The sequence below is a fragment of the Propithecus coquereli genome, unplaced genomic scaffold (assembly GCF_000956105.1).
Source record: "Propithecus coquereli isolate 6110/MARCELLA unplaced genomic scaffold, Pcoq_1.0 Scaffold409, whole genome shotgun sequence".
NCBI lineage: Eukaryota > Metazoa > Chordata > Mammalia > Primates > Indriidae > Propithecus > Propithecus coquereli.
In genome coordinates, this window is record NW_012149830.1 from 884,492 (window position 1) to 905,345 (window position 20,854).

Consider the following 20,854-nt stretch of genomic DNA (forward strand, 5'->3'; position numbering starts at 1 on the left):
CTCTCCAGGAACAAGAGAGGATCTTAGGGGATTGTGCCCTCTCCCCCACGCACAGATTCTATGGACCATTTGCATCAGGATCATCTGTTAAAGTTTGAATTCCTCGGGTCAATTCCAGATGTACTGAGTCAGAGTCACTGGGACTCAGGAATCTGCGTTTTGACAAACTGCCCCTGGTCATTCCCAAGCAAGTATTAGTTGAAAACCACTGCCTTAGAGGGTAGAATAAAAGTCTCTGGTAAGTGTATGTTATCTGAAAAAAGCTCCCAGTGTGATCCTCATGCAACCTACCCAGGAGGGAGAGCAAGCTTTTCCCAGAAGAATCATTCATCTAGCATTTTCAATTTACGGCTAAGGAAAATGAGGTTCAGAGGGTAGAAACAGTAGTAACATTTATTGAGTACTAGCTGTATGCCAGATATTGTGATAGGCAAAAGCTTTAATGTTGCCTAATCTCACAACATCAAGAGGTAAGTACTATTATTAACCCAATTTTACAACTGAGGAACCAAGCACAGATTAAGTATAATAACTTACCCGAGGTTAGATTTGGATCCAAGAACTCACATTCTTGACCTTTACTAGTCATTGTTTTCTCTGCTGCGCTGTAGAAGAGGAACAGAGACTCACCACTCACTACTTGTTGGGCTGTATGTCCTGCCTGGGCCTCACCTTCCAAATCTACTTTCTAATATATGAGATACTGAAACTCTCACATCGTACAGTCAGTCCTCTGGATCTTTCCCCTCTCCAGCTGGGGTCAAACTGCAAAAGACTTGGCCTCTTTTCAGAAAATCCCTGCCATTTCTCTTTTCTACCTCTGACTCCACCTTGGATGCCTAAAGCTCTTAAGAGAGAGTGTCTCTTAGCAAAGAACCTGTCTACCCCTGACCCAGAGCATCTGCTCAGGGAGATGTACCCCCCTCCTCTGTTCATTCTGCCTAAGTGCCCAGAGTTGGGGTTCCTTCCCAACATTACCCCCTCTTCACAGACACGTAGTAGCCTAATAGAATACTTAAGACCGAGATAGCATTCTGCTGTTTTCAAAGATTTTTACTTACGTGATCCTATTCGATCCTCACAATACATCTGGCAAGAAAGAGTGATTATTATCCCGTTTTACAGGAGGCTCAGAAACAGAACATGGCCCCTTAAATAACAAGCAGTTGATGATGAAGCCAGGTTGGACCTCCTGATTCCCGGTGTGGTATTCCCACCTGCACACATTTCAGTCTGCTCATGATGTTCACTAGAATCTGGAATCAAGTGCATTTTAATCTAAGACCTCAGGATCCTGGGAGTGGTGGGGTAGGGCAGCAAGTGGGTGTTGATTAGCAGGAAAACCAGCACCCAGTTTCTTTTCTTTTCTTTCTTTCTGTTTTGAAACATGGTCTTGCTCTATTGCCCAGACCAGAGTGCCGTGGCATCAGCCTAGCTCACAGCAACCTCAAACTCCTGGGCTCAAGTGAACCTCCTGCCTCAGCCTCATGAATAGGTGGGACTACAGGCGTGCACTACACCCGGCTAATTTTTACTGTTTTTAGTAGAGACGGGGTCTCACTCTTGCTCAGGCTGGTCTCAAACTCCTGAGCTCAAGCGATCCTCCTCCTCATCCTCCCAGAGTGCTAGGATTACAGGCGTGAGCCACTGCGCCCAATCCAGCGCCCAGTTTCTTAGAAGTAGTTTAGAAAAGGAGGGAGTGTGGAGAGGTAAAGAAAAATTGGATTAATGGTTGATGGGGCTGGGTCGCATTAACCATGCCCAACAATATCCCTGGGGAAGTCGCACCTGATATTGAACAGCGAGCCCCTACAGTGGGTGATGCTGGCAATGGCAGGAGACACACGCGATAATGTTTTTGAAGAGAACATTGCTCACACTTCACTGGCACAACCCGACTTCAGCCCCTGTGGTATTCACTCCTCTTTAGGACTAATTTGAGAAACAGTCTCAAACTGGAATCCAGCACCTGGAGATAGACTGAAGTGAGAATGCTGATATATTAAGACAACGCTTTTAGGGACCACGTTAACTTTACAACCCCACTGGCTTCTTTAGAGTTGGGGACCTAATTATCCTCCTGGCTCACAGGGAGAAAGTGGGGGAGGGGAGAGTAAAGGGAGGGTGTGACTTTGTCAGGAAACAGATTCAAGGGTTTACTTCTTGCCCTCTGCCTACTCTAGGGGTTCCTGGAAAAGGAGGTTATGGCGTATTTAAGAAAATTTTCCTCTATCTACCTGCTTCAGTCCCCAGGAGGCAAACAACATTCTTCCATGCCTCTGGGTCCCTCCCACCGAGGAGAGAGAAAGAATACAAAATCCCAGAACTACTCCTTCTCGTCACCCCCTGGCTGCAATACCTCGGCTGGGAGGACAGGACAGTCACTGAGGCTGACGGTCAGACACACTCCGCAGACCGCGCTTCCTGCTCTGCCTGGGTGGGCACGCAGCAGTCAGGCTGGGGAGGGCCGCCTCCCGGCGCGGCACCTCTTTCTCCCCACCTCTGCGCCCCGAGGACGCATCCAAGCCTGACTCGCCGCCCCCGCCTCCTCCTGCTCTGCGTCTCCCCCACCCGCGGCTGGCAGGGCGCGGCGTGGCGCGGCGCGTGGGCGTGCTGCGGGGCGACCATGGCTGTAGACTGTTACCTCCGGTTCCCACAGTAACAATCGAAAGCCACGGTTGCCCTGGAGACGCGGGGGCGGGGCGCGCGCCGCTGACAGCACCGCGGCAGCTCCGAGCAAGCTGACGTCAGGAGCGCGAGGCAGGGGGCCGGGGGAGGGGGGTTGCGCCCCGGGGCCCCGGCGCGGGACTACGCGGGGGGCTGGGCGCGTGTGCGTGTGGGCCGGCCCCCCCTCGCATCCCCTGGGGACTGGGGACCGGACGGCCCGATGGCCACGCCTGCGTTGGATCAGCACCGCGGACAGCGTCGGCGCTGGCTATGAGCGCGGGGTTGCGGGACTCTGAGGGACAGAAGGGTCCCGGGGCGCGGCGGGCGGCTGGGTCCGCGGTCCTGGGGCGGGGCCAGGCGTCGGTGGCCGTGACTGGAGACTGTTACTGAGGGCGGCCCAGGCAGTAAGCAGTCTACAGCCAAGGTGCCGGCGCGCTGTCCGGGCGGGCTGCCCCCGTCGCCCGCGGCTGGGGGCGCTGCTGCTCCTCCTCCCCCGCGTCTCCCGCCCTCCTCCGCCCCAGCGCTCGCGGACAGGCACGCGGCCCCTGACGTCAGAGTCGTGTGACGTCAAAGATGTCCCAGAGGGAGGCACTTCCGGAGGCGGGGGGGGGTCAGTGGGGGTTGGGAGGGGCGGTCTGGCCGAGGCCCCGCCCCCTCTGGTCCTGAGAGGACAGCTCCGATAGCAGAGGCGGGAAGTCGTGGGCGCAGCTGGACCAGCCCGACGGGACTGGTCCGGGAGGGGGCGCCCCGGCAGAATGCGGGGCGGGGGTCCCGAGAGAGCTGCGGCCGGGGCGACGGGCAGGTGGGCGCCTGTCTCTTCCTCACGCCCCCGCTCAGTCGGCTCGGGGCTGCGAGGCTGAGTCACCGCACTGCCGGGAGGGAGAGTAAGGGTGCATCTCCTGGGGCGCCAGCCCCTTCAGCCCACTTTCTTGGAAGGATGGCGCAGGAGCCCAAGGGAAAGCTGTGGGGACTCTGGGGTCTGTCCTCTACTCGATGCTCCTCCGAAGTGGCTGTGTCTCCATCCAGGCGCGGACAGGTGCTACGCGGGGTTCTGTGTCCACCTCCGGCCCCGGCTCCGCCGGCTGCGAGGGGACCCTTGTCCCCCCACCCTGTCCCTATCCCCACTCTGGAGGGGCCCTCCAACCCGCCGCCCGGCCTGTCTCTTCCTTGCCCTCCCGTCCGTGTCCGCGCATCTGTCCATCTGTGGCCCGTCGGTCGGTCAGTCCCGCTTACCTGGCGGGCTGCGTTGCGCCAGCGCCCGGTCGCCTCCTGCAGCCTCGCCGGCACGGAGGCTTTTATAGGCGCGCGTAGTACTCGTGCGGCGGCTCATTCATGCGGCCGCGGCTCCTACACACTGACGCGCTGCCGACGTCAGCAGGGAATTTAGGAAATGGGAAAAGGGGCTATTTATAGTGGCGAGGCCAGGGGGGTGGGGTGGGGACCAAGGCTACCGGGAGCTGGGAGGGGGAAGAGGGTGCGCGGAAGCAGGAACAGGGTGGGGGGAACCCGGGCTCCCTGTCCGAGCCTACAAGGGGTTAACTTTCCGGAACTGCGGGCTGGGGACTGGGGGAAGTCAGTGCAGGGAGGGAGGGTGCGGCGGGTCCCTTACATGTTTATTTACTCTCCCTTTCCGGAGCTCTGGGACTCCTCGGGGTCCTCACCTGGTAGCCCCCACGCCCCCTCCTCGGTTCCTGGACCGAACGGTTCCGTGACGTCATAGGATGCCCCGCGGCGGCGTCACACCCCCCAAGGCCCTTGCGGTGTGGTCACCTTCTCGTCCTGGGGCGGGGGCAGGAGAGGAAGCTGAACCTGCGGAGGGGCCTAGGGCACTACTAGGGCTGTGGCGTCGAGGGAGAGGAAAGGAGTAGGATAGCCCAAGAGTGCTGGAAGGCTTTAGTGGAGGAGACTGAGCCCGGGAGGGAAGGCCCAGCAGGGATCAGCGCCAGTCAGGAGCTGGAGACTGGAGGGAAGGCGGAGAAGTTCAGGAGCCTGGCCTGGGCTCCTCCGAAATGAGCAATGGGGTCCTTTATGAGAGAGTTGAGGGTAAGGTGCCAGGAGTAGGGGGTTAGAGGAAGGGCAGCCTCAGCAAGTGGAGGGGAGAACAGGTTGGCAGTGCCTAGCTCCAGGGGCCACCTTAGGAGCCATCTGTGGCATGGTGGATGTTGGCAGAGCTCATATGAGGGTGACAAAGAGTGGAGACCAAGCGTCTAGCAGTTTGGAGAGGGGCCTCTAGGGGGTGATGGGGACCATTTCCTGGCGGAGTTAATGTTCCTGGAGGTCAGAGTTGGTAGGAAGAGCCCATGCAGTATGGGGCAGAGCTCCCCTGCAGGACACATGGAAATGAAAGGTCCTGGCCCAGCCTACCTCCATCCATTGGAGAAAGGCATTAAATGGGGGAGGAGGAGCGTGTTCAGAGAGAGGAGCTGGACCAGGGTGGGGAGGGGGCAGTCTGAGGCATGGCTGGTGGTGCTGCGGAAGGAAGGAAAGGTCGAAGGGTGGTGTCCGCAGGAGGGCAAGGAGGCCCTGAAGCTGCCGCTGGGCTGGTGGCAGATCTGTGAGACTCTCCCCATACAAATGCAATGATGGTTTGAAGGTAGGGGTTGGGGGAAGTGAGTTAACTTGGGAGGAGTGCACCGGGAAGAAGTGCTGAAGAATAAACACAAAGACGTGGGCACGGCAGACCGTGGGGTGGGTCAGCAGTGTACAGACTCCATTGCACCAAAGACACATGGGCTGAGGGGCTCCTTGTGAGGCTGGGATCTGACCTTATCAAAAGGAGAAAAGATTAAAGCAGGGATGGGGTCAGAGAGGCCCACCAGAGGCCCAACGCTTTTAGGGACCACGTTAACTTTACAACCCCACTGGCTTCTTTAGAGTTGGGGACCTAATTATCCTCCTGGCTCACAGGGAGAAAGTGGGGGAGGGGAGAGTAAAAGGAGGGTGTGATTTGTCCCAAATCCCTTTGGGATTTGGCCTCCTAGAATTACTCTTTTCTTGACGATAGCCTTTATCCGAGGTTCTCCAGGAATACAATTCCTGCCTGGTGGGAGAACTCCTATTCATTCGTCGAAGCCCTGCCGAGCATCTCTTCTGAGGAGCCTTTCCACCTGCCCCCAACACTCCATAACTCTTCCACGTCAGCCCACAGAACGTCTCTTGGCAGAGATGTCAGGGTCCACCCGCCCTAGAGGCCAGCAGTTCCGGAGCCCATTGTTTTTATCTTTGGGAACCTCACTACTTTTCTGGTGAGGACGCCGTGGGGAGACGGAGGGGAAGACGTGGATAAGATGGATCCAGAACACAGGTCGGAAACAGGGAGAGGGGTGGACTCAGGAAGCGGCCAGAGTCAGAAGGACCGGTTTGGACCAGGAGCCTCGCCAAGGAAGGCACCGAAGCCTTGAAGCAGCCTGCGGAGGAAAGGGAGCCTCTGGGGGGCGCCCGAGACCTTGGTGTCTGTCAGGGACCGCCAGTGGCCGCGCCCGCCACCCTTCACGGAGTGACTCAGCCACTACCTCTGGCGGGGGCGTGGAGGCCAGAGGACATTGCGGGGGGCGACAAGCGCGGCTCCCGCCCGCCCCGAGGCCCCGAGCTGTTGCTAAGCTTTCCAAGGCCTCGGAGAGACGTGATCTGGGCAAATCTCATCGGTTACCATGGCAACACTGCGCCCCAGCCCCTTTCGCTCCACCACTGAGGGAGGCGCAGCCAATCAGAAGCTGCGGGCGTTCTTAGGGACACCCTCCCCCCCACGCCACCGCGTGTGGGCGGGGGTCAGGCGGTGCGGGGAGGAGGCGGAGTGTGGGCCGTGGAGATGCAGCGCTCGCAACAGGCCTGGTGCCGTGGCGGGGCCGCACGGGGCCACTTCCGGAGTAGTTGTGTGAGCACCAGCGCGCCAGCGCAGCGTCCCCTTCCTCCCAGAAGAGGCGTCACCCGCACAAACCTGGCCTTCATGTGGAGTGCAGGACCTTGTGGGGGCTCTTGAGCCGCAGGTCCTACTGTAACTGTCATGTTTCTTTTGAGTGGGTGGGTGGGTTGGAGAAGAAGTCATTCACTAGGAGTCGTTCAAAACGGCTTACAAGAGAATCTGGGGCCTGAGGTTACTTCTGTGGACCCCCAAGAGGCGCTGTCCAGCCATTTCCAATCGCCCTGAATGACTTTTCCTGGGTTCCCTCCAGAGGCTCGCAAGTTCAGGGCGAGCTGTTTGAGTAACACCTCTGCCTAGGTTCACGGAAGGCCCTAGACTCCGGGAGGGGGTGGGTGTGTGTCTGTGTAAACATGCGCGCCTGCGAGTGTCAGCGCCTGGAGAGGGTCTGGGTACAAACGAGTTTATGCTGTGCATACCTAATCTATTCGCCAGAGTGACGGTGGGTGTGTTGGGGGGCGGTGAAAGTGGACAGTTCTCTTACAGGAATGTCTAAGAAGAGCCCCTCGAGATCTTGTCTATCATCGTCTCAGGATTTTCATAACCTCCCTCCCACCACCTGCTATTACCAGAGTCCCCTCATTGCGGGCAGGACTTTTCCGAATTGGGACTACGTACATAGAAATTTGTACATGGGAGCGCTCGGCTCAAAACCTCAGGGTTTATGGGGCTTGCAGGTCCGGGGCCTGGGTCCCCAGGTGGGCACATCTGGGAGGGTGAACCTGCGAATAGGTCCTCCTCCCCAGCTCAGCATCTGCGAGCCTCCATCCAGCCCAGGTGCGCAGGAGGAAAAGTCGCCCGGGTGCTGAGCAGAGCCCCGCGTGCCCGAGAGGTGGCGCCATAGTCGCAGCAGCGCCGATGGCCCGGGCCGCTCCAGATAAGAGTGTGCGGAAAGCGCGGCGGGGCTGAGACGCGACCAGGACGCGGGGAGGACGGACCAGCAGGACAGACCGACCGGGGGCCCGGCGGGCGGAGGGCAGCGCAGCGCAGCCACGTCCCCCCTGGATCCGCTGGCGGCCGGGCCCGGGGCTTCCGACATGCCCCCCAGGTGGGTCCTCGAGCTGGGGACTTGGAGGGACAGGGGACCCAGGACAGCCCGGTCCTCGTGCGTTGGCTGCCTCGGGCGCATCTTCTGGCGCGGGCGCCCCATCGCGGCTGGCGGCTGGCGTTCAGGGCTCCCGGTGTCGTCCCTATTGGACTCGGGACCTCCGGGCCGCTGCTCTGCGCCGGGTTCACAGCGAGGTCAGCGGCCCGGGGCGGCTCTGCCCGCACATGGGCCGGAGAGGCAAGGGGAAAGGAAGGGGAGCTGGCGGGCGGGGCTGGCAGGGGCGCTGCCCTGGCACAGCTCGGAGCCTGGCAGCGGGGCGGGTGGGGAGCCGGCTAGGAGCTGCCACCGCCGCGGGGAGGGAAGCCCGGCCCGGCTTTGGCCTCAGGTAACGGGCCGCGAGGCCCTGCGGGCCAGGCGGGGAATGGGGTCGGGCGGGCGAGCAGGCGGGCAGGGGAGCTCAGGGCTGGGCTCGGCCGCTGGAATTGGGGGCAGCGAGGAAACGCCGGGAGCCGAGGGACTGGGGCTGGCGCGCTCCTCCCGCCCTGTCTGAAGTTGGAAAACTTTTCCCGAAGTTTGGGGCGGCTTAGTTCCAGGGGAGAAGGGGCCGAGGGGAGCAGGGGAGGGAGGCGCGGGGTCCGCGGATGTAGAGCTGAGGCCGAGGCCCGGGCCGGGGCCGGGGCCGGGACGCGGGTGGGGCGCAGGCCCTGGTCAGGGCCGCAGCCGGCAGCGCTCTGTGCCCGCCCGGGGCGCTGCCCCCTCCCTCCCCTGGGAGCTGCGTGGCTCCCCCCTCCCCCCCACCTGCTTCCTGCCTCAGCCTCCTGCCCCGATATAACGCCCTCCCCGCGCCGGGGGCCCGGCCTTTGCGCTCTGCCCGCCACGGCAGCCGCTGCCTCCACTCCCCGCGCGGCGTCTGCCGCCCGGGCCCCAACCGAGGGCTTGACAGCCCCCGGCCAGGGCGGTGCCACGGCGGGCACCAGGTTCCCCTCCTCCGTATCACTTCCCCCAACTGGGGCAACTTCTCCCGAGGCGGGAGGCACTTCTTACTCGGCTCCCTTTCTCCCTACTTGGGCAAACTTCTCCGCCCTGAATGACTTTTCCTGAAGCGGACATTTTACTTAAATCGGGTAACTGTCTCTGAAAGGGTCACTTCGCCTGAACAGTTGTCTCCTCGGAAGCCCCCAGCACCCAGCCCGCGCGCCCAGTGGGCGTCGGGGCCTAGGGGCTCAGGCCGGCCTGGCCTCCTCTCCAACGGCGGCCGCTCTCCTCCTGCTCCTTCCTCTGGTTCGGGCCAGTCGGCCTAGGCTCCCACTCTCGGAGGCTGCTGATCCTTAGCCGGTGCCCAGGCCGCAGTGCTCGATGCCCCTGCTCAGCTGAGGGGAAGGGGAAGTGGAGGGGAGAAGCGCCGGGCTGGGTACAGGCGGCCAGGCCGCTGCACCGCTCTTACCCGGCTGGTGTGTGTCTCCGCAGGAGAGTGTGCTGGGCAGACGATGCTGGACACGATGGAGGCGCCCGGCCACTCGAGGCAGCTGCTGCTGCAGCTCAACAACCAGCGCACCAAGGGCTTCTTATGCGACGTGATCATCGTAGTGCAGAACGCCCTCTTCCGCGCGCACAAGAACGTGCTGGCGGCCAGCAGCGCCTACCTCAAGTCCCTGGTGGTGCATGACAACCTGCTCAACCTGGACCATGACATGGTGAGCCCGGCCGTGTTCCGCCTGGTGCTGGACTTTATCTACACCGGCCGCCTGGCTGACGGCGCAGAGGCAGCAGCGGCAGCGGCCGTGGCCCCGGGGGCTGAGCCGAGCCTGGGCGCCGTGCTGGCCGCCGCCAGCTACCTGCAGATCCCTGACCTCGTGGCACTGTGCAAGAAGCGCCTCAAGCGCCATGGCAAGTACTGCCACCTGCGGGGCGGCGGCGGCGGAGGCGGCGGCTATGCCCCCTACGGGCGACCGGGCCGGGGCCTGAGGGCCTCCACGCCGGTTATCCAGGCCTGCTACTCCTCCCCGGCTGGGCCTCCGCCGCCGCCTGCCGCCGAGCGGCCGTCAGGCCCCGAGACCGCGGTCAACACGCACTGCGCGGAGTTGTACGCCTCGGGCCCCGGCCCGGCCGCCGCACTCTGTGCCCCGGAGCGCCGCTGCTCCCCTCTCTGTGGCCTGGACTTGTCCAAGAAGAGCCCACCCGGCTCTGCGGCTCCGGAGCGGCCGCTAGGTGAGCGCGAGCTGCCCCCGCGCCCAGACAGCCCTCCCAGCGCCGGCCCCACCGCCTACAAGGAGCCACCACTCGCCCTGCCGCCGCTGCCTCCGCTGCCCTTCCAGAAACCTGAGGAGGCCGCACCGCCTCCGGACCCGTTCCGGGGCGGCGTTAGCAGCCCGGGACCCGAGCCCCCCGGCCGCCCCGACGGGTCCAGCCTCCTCTACCGCTGGATGAAGCACGAGTCGGGTCTGGGTAGCTACGACGAGCTGGGCCGGGATCGCGGCTCCCAGGGCGAGCGCTGCGAGGAGCGTGGTGGGGACTCGGCCGCCTCGCCCGGGGGGCCCCCGCTTGGCTTAGCACCACCGCCACGCTATCCAGGCAGCCTGGACGGGCCGGGCACGGGCGGTGACGGCGACGACTACAAGAGCAGCAGCGAGGAGACTGGCAGCAGTGAGGACCCCAGCCCGCCTGGCGGCCACCTCGAGGGCTACCCATGCCCACACCTGGCATATGGCGAGCCTGAGAGCTTCGGTGACAACCTGTACGTGTGCATCCCGTGCGGCAAGGGCTTCCCCAGCTCGGAGCAGCTGAATGCGCACGTGGAGGCTCACGTGGAGGAGGAAGAAGCGCTGTATGGCAGGGCTGAGGTGGCTGAAGTGGCTGCCGGCGGCCCTGGCCTAGGGCCCCCTTTTGGCGGTGCTGGGGACAAAGTCGCTGGGGCTCCTGGTGGCCTGGGGGAGCTGCTGAGGCCCTACCGTTGCGCGTCCTGCGACAAGAGCTACAAGGACCCGGCCACCCTGCGACAGCACGAGAAGACGCACTGGCTAACCCGGCCCTATCCATGCACCATCTGCGGGAAGAAGTTCACGCAGCGTGGGACAATGACGCGCCACATGCGCAGCCACCTGGGCCTCAAGCCTTTCGCGTGCGACGCGTGCGGCATGCGCTTCACGCGCCAGTACCGCCTCACGGAGCACATGCGCATCCACTCTGGCGAGAAGCCCTACGAGTGCCAGGTGTGCGGCGGCAAGTTCGCACAGCAACGCAACCTCATCAGCCACATGAAGATGCACGCCGTCGGTGGCGCGGCCGGCGCAGCTGGGGCGCTGGCAGGCCTAGGAGGGCTACCCGGCGTCCCCGGCCCCGATTGCAAGGGCAAGCTCGACTTCCCCGAGGGCGTCTTTGCTGTGGCCCGCCTCACCGCTGAGCAGCTGAGCCTGAAGCAGGAGGACAAGGCGGCTGCGGCTGAGCTGCTGGCGCAGACCACGCACTTCCTGCACGACCCCAAGGTGGCGCTCGAGAGCCTCTACCCGCTGGCCAAGTTCACCGCGGAGCTGGGCCTCAGCCCCGACAAGGCCGCCGAGGTGCTGAGCCAGGGCGCTCACCTGGCCGCCGGGCCCGACGGCCGGACCATCGACCGTTTCTCTCCCACCTAGAGCGCCCCTCAATAGCCTGTCTTGTCGCTGCTGCGCGACTGGGCCCGTACCCCTGGGAGCAGCAGCGGCAGGGAGCAGGCACACCGCGCCCGGGACAACTGTAGTAGCAGCCACAGCATCGCCTCAGTGGCTGCCCCCACCTCTCTGCGGCCTCACCTGGCCTCACTGCTTTGTGCCTTAGCCGGGGGTGGGGGTGGGGGGTAAACCCCGGGACGGGGGTGGGATGGGGGAAGGGAGATTTATATTTTTGATATCAGCATTGACCAAAGGAGACCCCCGGCCTCTCCCCGCCTCTTCCTGTGGTTCATTGGCTCCCTCCCCCAGCTCCGTGCTGCTCTTGGGGGGAGGGGTGTCACAGTTGGGGCGCTCCCAGCCCTACCTCCGGCCCTTGCGACCACACCCATTCTCACTGTGAATCTCCCGCTGGGGTCGGAGCGTCGGGCCGAGTTGGGGAGTGGGGAGGGGACTGAGCCGGCCGGAGGGCCCCCCGTCCCCCACTCCCACCCGCCCCGGGACTAATAATGTGAAGTTCCTCATTTTGCACAAGTGGCACTAGACCCAGGGCCAACCCTTCCCTCCTAGACCACCAAGGGCGGGGAGTTCTGGAGTCGTAGGGCTGAGACAGCCCTGACCTACCCGATCTCCCACTCCCGAGGTGTTTCCCTCCCTTCCCTGGGGTCCCGGACCATATTTATTGCATGCACCCCGGGCAGCCCCCCATCCCGAGCCCAGGCTGGGCTGGGCTGGAACGCGGTCTCTTTAGCTCCCTCCTCTTCGTTTGTATATTTCCTACCTTGTACACAGGCTCTTCCAGAGCCGCTTCCATTTTCTATACTCGAACCAAACAGCAATAAAGCAGTAACCAAGGACCCCGACCCTGCGGCTCTCTTCTGCCCTTGCACAAGGACTTGGGTGGGCTGAACCCAGTGGGTGGAGGGGTCAGAAAGGGCCACCCTCACACAGGTGCAGAGGCTTGGACCTGCCTCCCCTCCCCAGTCCCAGAAACAGATCAGCAAGAGGTCAGGTATGTTTCAAAACTAAAAATTTATTAAGGAAACAAAACCAGTGCTGCAAATGGGTCAGAAAGGAGAGATGGGTCTCCCTCCCACCCACCTAGTCATCAGCTTTCTGCCAGGGGAGTTGATTTGGAAGGAGAGGCCGGGACCCTATACCCCAAAGAGCTCAGTTTTCTGAGGCTCTGGGGGACTCACATCCCCAAAACTATTGGCCTTGGCTGTCTTGCATAGTCCCCCCTCCTTCTGGCATAGTCCTGGGCCTTAGGCGGGAGCAATAGTGCTCCCATCCTCTGGGCAGGCTGTATAGTCAGACTGTGGGCTCTTAGGGGACTTCCCCACTGGTCCCAGAAAGATTTACGCCTGGTTCCACCTAAAACCCTGTCTTCCCCTAGTCCTCCTTATACCTGCCCCTGGGCTGGAGGGACTCACTTCCAGCAAGAAGCCTTCCTGCTGAGGTTTTGAACATGGGTATCGGCTAAAAGGGCAACAACAAACTCAAAGGCTAAAGGGCCCCTACGTCAATTCTTCTGAGAATTTGAGGGCAAAGCTGAAACAAGATGAAAACCCTAGGCTAGGCAATGTTACCCCCAGGCACTGGACTGCCTTACCGTCTGGGCTGTATAAGCCTGGGAAGGTTCTCAAGAGTACATGTGCTTTGGGTAGAAGGACCTGGGTGGGAAAGCTTTATTAGGTTTCTGCCACAGGTAGCAGAGGAGGAAGATTCAGAGTGAGAACCCCTAAGACAAGGAACTGAGGTGAGGAAGTCGAGGGCATCAGGGAGGTAAAAGGGACCAACTAGAAAGGGAAGGCGGGTAAGGGGACGTTCTGGATGGAGGGAGGGCAAGGAGAGGGGAGGGGGGAACTGAGAAGAATCTGAGGAAATTTCCTAAAGAGGGAACTAGAGTAAAAGGAAGGCCAATGAAAGGAGAGGGAGCAGATGAAGGCCACCCGGATGCATGGGCCTGAGACCAGATGTCCCTTCCTCTGGCCATCCAAGAGGAAAACAAGTGGCAAAGTGCAAGGGACCCAGACTGATAGGGGTAGGAAGAAAAGCAGCAGGATAGGTGTGTGTGTTTGGGGTGGGGGACAGAGAAGGTGGGGGCCTAGGGCTGCTGTTAGGGACATGGCATCCAGAACCCAACTTGGGTCCATGGGAATTTGAATCTAAGCCTCAGGGAGATGGAGAAAGACACCCTGGGCACTCTCTTCGTGACATAACCAAAGCCTCTTGAACACATTCAGGACAGAAGTTCTGAAGATTAACGGGATCTACGATTTCGCCTGCTTCTGATGGAAACTCTACAACCCCTGCCATCTCTGTCGGAGAAAGTGGCTGAGTCCCAGGGTGAGGAGGCCCTCCCTCAGCCTTGGAATGAGACAGGGGGAAGGAGAGAGGCTGAGAGCACAGGCGGCCTATTTGGCTTGCCCACCTGCTGTCACTGTAGCCAGCACCTCCCTGCTAAATCTTGGCAGCCCAGGAGGGTCCCAGCAGCTTCTGCCCGACCCTTGGGAGGGGCTCTGTGAGGAGCAGCTCCCCCACAGCATGGCCACGGCGTGGGTTGGAAGAGGATGGTTTATTGTCTGGGTGGATTGGTGGCTCAGGCATGTGGGCATCTTCCGTGCTACACTGGGCGCCTCGTGGCCTTTCAGGAACGGTTCCATAGGGGTGGGCCCAGGTGTGGCCCCCTCAGCCCACCTGGGCCCATGTGAGGAAGGCCGGGATATCCCGCACAGGCACATTCCTCGTCAGCGCTTTCACACGCAGGTTCCGGTCATCCGTCAACAGCACCACCTCCCGCAGTAGCCGGATTGGCTCCTCTGTTGGCACAAGAGAGCAGAAGGCCTTCACTGAGGACAGGAGGCAGAGGCACTGGCCTCTTTTGCCCTGGAGGGGAATATGGTCTTGGAGGTGGGGGTGTCAAGGCCAGCCATTTCTTGGCCCTTCCACAAGTCCCTTCCTTCATCCAGGTTCTCAGCCTAGGGTGACCCTCCCCTACTGACTTAGAAAGGACCATGCTGGGCTTCTGCTTTGGACCCCACCTCCCGCACAGGACTCTGTTCTGCCTTGTGCCTGAGAGCTGCCCAAACCCACCGGCCTCCACAGATCCCAGGACTCTGAACTGAGGGAGCAAAAGCAGCCCCTTGCCTTCTACTCCTCCTTACTGCAAAGCTGGCCCCGGATCACAATATCCCTCTTCTTGCACATCCTCTCCCTCCAAAAGCCAGCAGGTTGATGCTTTAGGCAGCAAGAGGTAGAAAACTAAAGATTGAATACAAAATGTATCCAGCGTTCCCAGATGTGGGAAGAGGGAGCTCTGAGGAGAGGAGGGCAAGGGTCCTTGGCAGAACTGCATGAAGCGGGCTCTGAGGCTATGGCCAACTGATTTCCTCTATTAAATAAAAGTAATCCACGTATATGGTGAAAATTTCTAACGGTAGAGTAAAAGGGAAAAGTAGAGTCAGGATTATCCTCCAAGCTCTCTGATGTACCCGGTAGGTAGATTTGTGTGTCCTTCCAGGTTTCTTTACGCACCTTTATAAGTACATATACTTGTATATATAAGCTTTTTTCCCCTCTAAAACACTGTGATCAGTAGTAGGCACACTTACTTTATTCGGATTTTATGTACTTTAAAGATCTTTCTATATTGGCACAGATACCTTTCATTCTTTTTAGTACGTACGATCTCTTCACCACCTCTCTTTTCCTAATTCCCTAACCTTTAACATTGGAGAGAATTTAAATAGGGGCCAAGCACTCACACAATGACAACCCCCCACCCCGGCATGCCTGCTTGGGTGGCAGGTCCACTCCTCAGTCCCAGGCTGGGCATTTCCTGATGGAGGTCCGGCAGACAGTCAGGCACAGGAAATGTCCTGCAGTGCTCACTGACTGCGTGGGCTGGCGGGGCTGGGGGACTGCAAATATCCATGTCTGACCTGAGCAGTTTCAGACTTGCCAGCTCCAGGCAGGGAGGCTGAGAACTGGCTTTCAGCCTGGGGAGGAGTTTGGGGGAAGAGGGAGGGAGAGGTCTGTGGGGTTGGTGGTGGGAAGAGAAGACGGGAGGAGTAAAAAGGGTCTGATGCGGAGGCAAGGGGCTTTGGTGGGCAGAGAGGGACAGGAATGTGGCCCTGGGCAAGGGGATCCTCGGAGACCCCTTGGCTGCCTGGGCTGGGCCATTCTGCAGCATGAGTGTGGGCTGGCGTGGCGGTGTGCAGTGCTGTGTGGGCCTCCTAGCTGGCTGTTGTGTCTGTCTGTAGCCCCACCATTCCTGCCCTGGGCCTCAGACCAGGAGAGTCCCAGGCCTTAGGTCAGCCAACCAAGGCCCGGCATTGCTGGCAGGGGTCTGCAGGGGTTTCTGTGGATACTTTGAGACATTTTTAACAATAAACATCCTCTGTTTTGACACTGGTAACTTCACTTTGTTAGAAACCAGAGACTGTCATCTTGTCAGGCCCCATCCGCCATAATCCACATGATTTTAAAATTCAACATCGTTTACACATAAACATTTGGTGACGGTTTCTCCGTGAATCTGACAAGTTAATCTGCTAAGAATTCACACTGACAAATGGGGTTTGATTACACCAGCCATTGCTGATGTAATTCTGATAGGGGCGGTCCCCAGGATGGCAGTGGGTTCCTGTAGGCTGTTTGGGGTGAAGTAGGGGGTAGGAGGACTAGCAGGGCCAAAGCCAGAATGTGTCAGTGCTAAGACAGAAACACTTTTGAGGCTGGAGTGGGGCACAGTAGTATTGGAACTGCGCTTCCCAACAAGGCCTTCTGCAATCCTGCCTGCCTCTCCCTCAGGAGGTACCCCTCTGGAAGCTACCCGGGGACAGAACACAAGCTCCTCTCTTTAGCTTGGCCAGGACTCCTTTTTATCACTTCAATGCTCCAGATGTGCCCCTGAAGGACAGTGCATGCAAGCCATGCAGCAGGACTCCTCTGAGGAATAGCACTTGTGGGCTTGTTAGCAGCTCCAGTTCAGAGACTCATGCAGGAGAGAGGGGTTGCACTAGCCCGGGGTGCAATGGGGTGGAGGAGAGGTAGGAGAGAAGACAACTCTCAGAGCAGCTTGAAAGCCAGGGCTAGGAACATGAACAGAGAGGAGGAGAGAGGGGCAAAAAGGACAGAAAGAAAGAGACTACGTATATGCAGACAGAAACCAAATGGTGAGAACTGTCAGCTCTGCAGATGACATTGAGCTAGAAGGTGCTAGGAATTCCTTTCCAAAAGAAGAGATGTAGGAATCCTGGGGACTAGGAGCAGAAAGATCCTGAGCATCACTGACCCTGTTCAAGAAAGATGCTCAGGCTTGAGGGTGAGGTGGTCAAGTACTTGGAAGAGAACCCTAGGGTGGGTCTTTGGCTCAAAGATGGGATTCTGTTCAAAAAAAGGTCTTGAAAATTGGGCTAAGGGCTCAGTCCTCAAGCTCTCACCTGCCTCCAACTCTAGGCAATGTGCAAAGTGCTACAGCTCACAACCAAAAAGATCAGGAAGAAAGGCCTATGCACTGGAGAAGTGCCTCTTCCCAGGCCTGATGTACGGTAAACATTCACAGAAGAACTGAAAGGGTAGGAAGGTGAGCACAGCCAAGAAAAGGGAGTGTGCCCAGGGACCCACATGGCTGGGCTCAGGAGACCACGGCCAGAACAAGCTACACTGAATCATAAAGACATTCTTGCTGTCAGAGGGAACTCACTGAGGACCCAAGAAAGGAAATGGATGCACACTGAGTGGGAGAGCTCCCTGCCTGGAGCTGGGCTTCCTGGGCTAGGCTCATCCCCAGTTGGCCCAGGGTCTACCTGACATTCCCTGAGGGTAGGGGAGCTGTGATAGGGAGGGCAGGCAGGAAACTGGGCTCCACTCAGGCTTGCCTCAGCTCTAAACTCTGATTTCTCAGACTTTGCAGCCCAGAGTCAGCGGAGAGAATTTTCTCAGGGGCTGAGCATGAGTAGGATGAGGTAGGGCAGGGGGATGTATGATCCCAAGGCAGAGGTAAAGCTGTACCTTTGCTGGTGGGCATGAAGTCCTTAGCCTTGTCTTTGCAGTAGTGGAGGCAGCAGGAGAGGATCAGGTCATCGTTGTTACCCTGGAAGAAAACAAGTGTTAGAAGCGCCACCGGGCAGGAGGGGGCGCCATTCGGAGGAGGCAGACATATATATACTCTGCCTCTGGGGTCCTGGGAAGGGCCACATCCCACAGTCCCTCCCATACATGCTGTGGGCCCTGCGTGGCTCGGTCTGACTGTGCTGAGAGTGATCTGGGGGATAAGGAACTCCCCGCTCCCAGGTCTTGATGGTAGGTCCCCCCTAAGCGGCCCAGGCTGACAGACCTTCCTTTAGCACCCCATTCCAGGAGACCCTGCTAGCTGTGGGCTTTCCCTTCCTGCCAGAGGTCTCACCAGCTGGCCAGTGATGTCCTCACTGCGGAAGGCGATGGACTCAAGTTCATTGCCACGGCTGGTCAGGGCCCGTAGACAAGAGTCCCGACTCTCAAATCGCCGCTCAAGGAACTCGATGGACTTGCGGGCCTTTTCTTGTACCACACGGGCGTAGCCCCCAGCTCGATGGTCTGTCTCCTGCCCTTTGGCCAGGCCGTCCAACTCATTGATCACTGATGAAACAGAGCCCCACACAGTATCAGCATCAGCAATCAGCAATCATGTTTGCCTTTATCCGAGGCCTTTGTCCACTCACTTTCCCAGCTAGCCCCTTCCCAGGCCACAGAATCCATCCTTCCTCACAGGAGTCTTCCAGTGAAACTAGGGCAGAAAGGGAGCTTGTGGGGGAGAAAGTGTCCCAGACTTTCACAATGCCCTATCTCCTTTCTGCCTCTTCTCCTGGACCCTACCCTGCTCCTGGGAGGCTTGGGCCTGGGAGGCACTTAAAGGGATTTTCTGGAGCTGCTGCATTCAGAAGAAACCTGGCCCCTCTACTGCATTCCTTAGTTATAGGATCAAATTGAAAGGGTCCCTTAGGAAAGGCAGGGGTATGTAGCAGCTAAAGGGAAAGTGAGGCACTCTCTCTTATCTATTTGGGCCCCCAATCACAGCAGTCAAAGAGGGGCAAAGTTCTATTCCTGCTCCCTCCAGCAGAGTGCAGGGAGGTCATTATGGAGTAAGGGGCAGTCACAGCCTCATTTGCAAAGGCCCTGGTATTCCGCAAAACCATACCCTTGGCACATCTACCTTCTCTGATACTGACTGTGTGTGTGTGTGTGTGTGTGTGTGTCTGTGTGTGTGTGTGTGAGTGTGTGTGTGTGTGTCTGTCTGTCTGCCTGCCTATGTGTCTGGGACACAGCTTCATTTTCTGGTGAAGATTCTTTCCAAAATTCCAGCCAAAAGCCTGAGGTCAAGTGGGAAATATGCACTCCTTGGGGGCTCCGGGAGAGTTTGGGGTCTGAGGCCTCTCCTCAGTACAATGATTCATGGCTTGGGGAGTCGGCATGAGCATGCTGTTCCATGGTGAGCCTGGCACTCATTGTCTGGGTATTCAGAGACACTTTCTGGAAAGGGCCCATATGGGAATACACACACATGCACACGAGATGCCCATGCTTTCAGCAACCTGAGGCTGCAGTGTCCACACAATGCACAGCTGAGGGTGGGGAGCAGTGGTGGATGGGTGCATGGTCCAGCAAACAGAACATCAAACAGGAAAAACTGGTATTCTATCCCAAAATCTGCTTTCCTGCTTCCAAACTAAACAGGCTTCAAAGGGGAAGCTTGTTTGTGCTTCTGCACCAGGCGGGGCTTCTCAATGCTGGGGTCAGGTCTAAGGAGCACAGAGCAGGTTAAAGAGCACAAGAAACAAGTGGGGAAAGCTGTTGGCTTAACTCTTTGCTGCTCTGGGCACAGGGCATGAGTCCACTAAGGAAAGCATCAATGGATAGGAGCCCTCCTCTTACAGCCCCTGAGAGAGTCCAGGGACCTGCTCAGCTGCAGCGGGTTCAAGGAGGCTGACCTGTATGGCTGCAACAGAGTTGTCAGTTCCCAGCACCCTGCATGTATCCCCTGGGTTTTCACATGTTTTTCCTCCCTCCCCACCAAATCTGGGTGTCCTCACTAAACAATAAGCTCCTCAGGGTCAAGGGCCACAGCTCTGCCTTTCACGGGATCTCCTAATAAAAAGGAGACTGAGCACACAGTAGGGGCACAATCAGTGCTAGTAACTAAGAATCCTGTTAGCTTGGGATGGTGTGTGAGGCACTTTCTGAGTCTTACGGGGCTCCTGAGATGTAAGCAACCTCTCTCAGTTATACCATTTCCTGACCATCTACCAATTCACTTTCTTTCCTCTGAAAACCTCCTGGGTTGGCAAGCATAGACATATATGATGCTGAAAGGCACACCACCCCAGGACCCCGTGAGGGAAGCATGGGAGCCTGAGATAACATGATGGTCTTACTGCTCTGCTTTGGTGACAGAAGTTGCTCTACTTTTGAAGAACATAAAACCTTCCCTTACGTCTAAGGGCCTGGATTTAAGAGGTTCTGGCCAGGCCACATGGGGAGGGGGAAGGAAGACAGGGAGGGTGGAGGCGGGGAGGAGGGCTGCTTCAGTGCCAACATTCTCAGGTGGTGCTAACATGTTTCCCACAACCCCCTAGGGTTCTGCAGCCTCTGCCGGGGCGGATGTTTCCTGCCCTTTGTTTCCACCCCCGTTTGGCACTAAGACACTTGGGACCAGGAGGGAAGGCCCAATGGAACATCTTGGCATGGATGTCAAAGGTGGCTTGGGAGGCAGACTGCCAGTCTGGTGGCTTTTCCAGAGGATAGGGCTCTCAAACTTGCTCCAAGTGGTGGCTGCTAAGAAGGGCACATGAAAAAGTCTGACTTCTTGATCATCTCCCAGACCCTCTCCCTTCATAGCAGAACTATCAGTTAGATCAGCTATATTAGACAGAAGCCCGGAGCCCAAAGCCCACCCTGGGGCTGATCCACCACAGAGCTCTAAGAACTAAGGATACCCAGCAGACAGTACCCTGGAGACAGCCCAGCTTGGCTCCTCTGGCCAGAGGGTGGAAAAGCAAGCTAGCTGGGTCCTGAGATGCTGACCCTGCACCAGCACCAATCACCAGACAGTGGTAAGGGCCCAAGTGGTAGGAATCCACAGGCATGAACCAAGGGCTTGCTCTGGAGGGTTCCTATTGGCCTCGCCTTAGGGTGACATTGGCCAGAAGAATGCTACCTCGAACCAACAGAATGATCATGAAAAGCTACAAGACAATCAGACCAAAGGCATCTAACCACTTCAAAATCCTCCCAGCCTCCCTGCCAGACCACCCAGCAGCACTGCCGTTATCTGCCAGGGCTGAGTGTTTACCAATAACGGGAACCAGCTTTGCTGTTTTACTGCAAGCTTTATAAGGATAAAAACAAGGGCTGGGTTCACGCAGCCTCTGGTTGCTGGGACACAGAAGTCCATTTGCTCAAGCAGTTTAAGCCATGGATCAGCCATAATAATTTGAACTGCTTTGATTATTAAACAATTTTCCTTGCCCCACGCATTCCCTACTTCCCTGCAAATCCTGTCTTACACACGCACAGCAGGGCTCTGCCTGCCTGGCC

The 20,854-nt window shown here is 58.7% G+C and overlaps 2 protein-coding genes across 2 annotated transcripts in view; one reads left to right on the plus strand and one right to left on the minus strand.

Moving 5' to 3' along the window:
* The first annotated feature begins 7,364 nt into the window (after positions 1–7,364).
* On the plus strand, positions 7,365–12,132 carry HIC1 (hypermethylated in cancer 1). The gene is made up of 2 exons (XM_012653040.1): positions 7,365–7,634; positions 9,102–12,132. The coding sequence occupies exon 2, from the start codon at positions 9,122–9,124 to the stop codon at positions 11,261–11,263; it is 2,142 nt and encodes a 713-aa protein (XP_012508494.1). The 5' UTR covers positions 7,365–7,634; positions 9,102–9,121; the 3' UTR covers positions 11,264–12,132.
* A 152-nt stretch (positions 12,133–12,284) lies between these two features.
* Positions 12,285–20,854, minus strand: part of SMG6 (SMG6 nonsense mediated mRNA decay factor) — a 228,875-nt gene continuing 220,305 nt past the window's right edge. The window contains exons 17-19 of the mRNA XM_012653041.1: positions 17,688–17,899; positions 17,294–17,375; positions 12,285–14,097 (exon numbers count right to left, since the gene is read on the minus strand). Of these exons, the coding sequence (XP_012508495.1) occupies positions 13,967–14,097; positions 17,294–17,375; positions 17,688–17,899 (425 nt within the window). The 3' untranslated portion in view covers positions 12,285–13,966. The remainder of the gene's footprint in view (positions 14,098–17,293; positions 17,376–17,687; positions 17,900–20,854) is intronic.

What these genes read in the sequence shown, in the direction of transcription:
- HIC1 (XM_012653040.1), top strand. Translation starts at nt 9,122, where the DNA reads ATGCTGGACACGATGGAGGCGCCCGGCCACTCGAGGCAGCTGCTGCTG.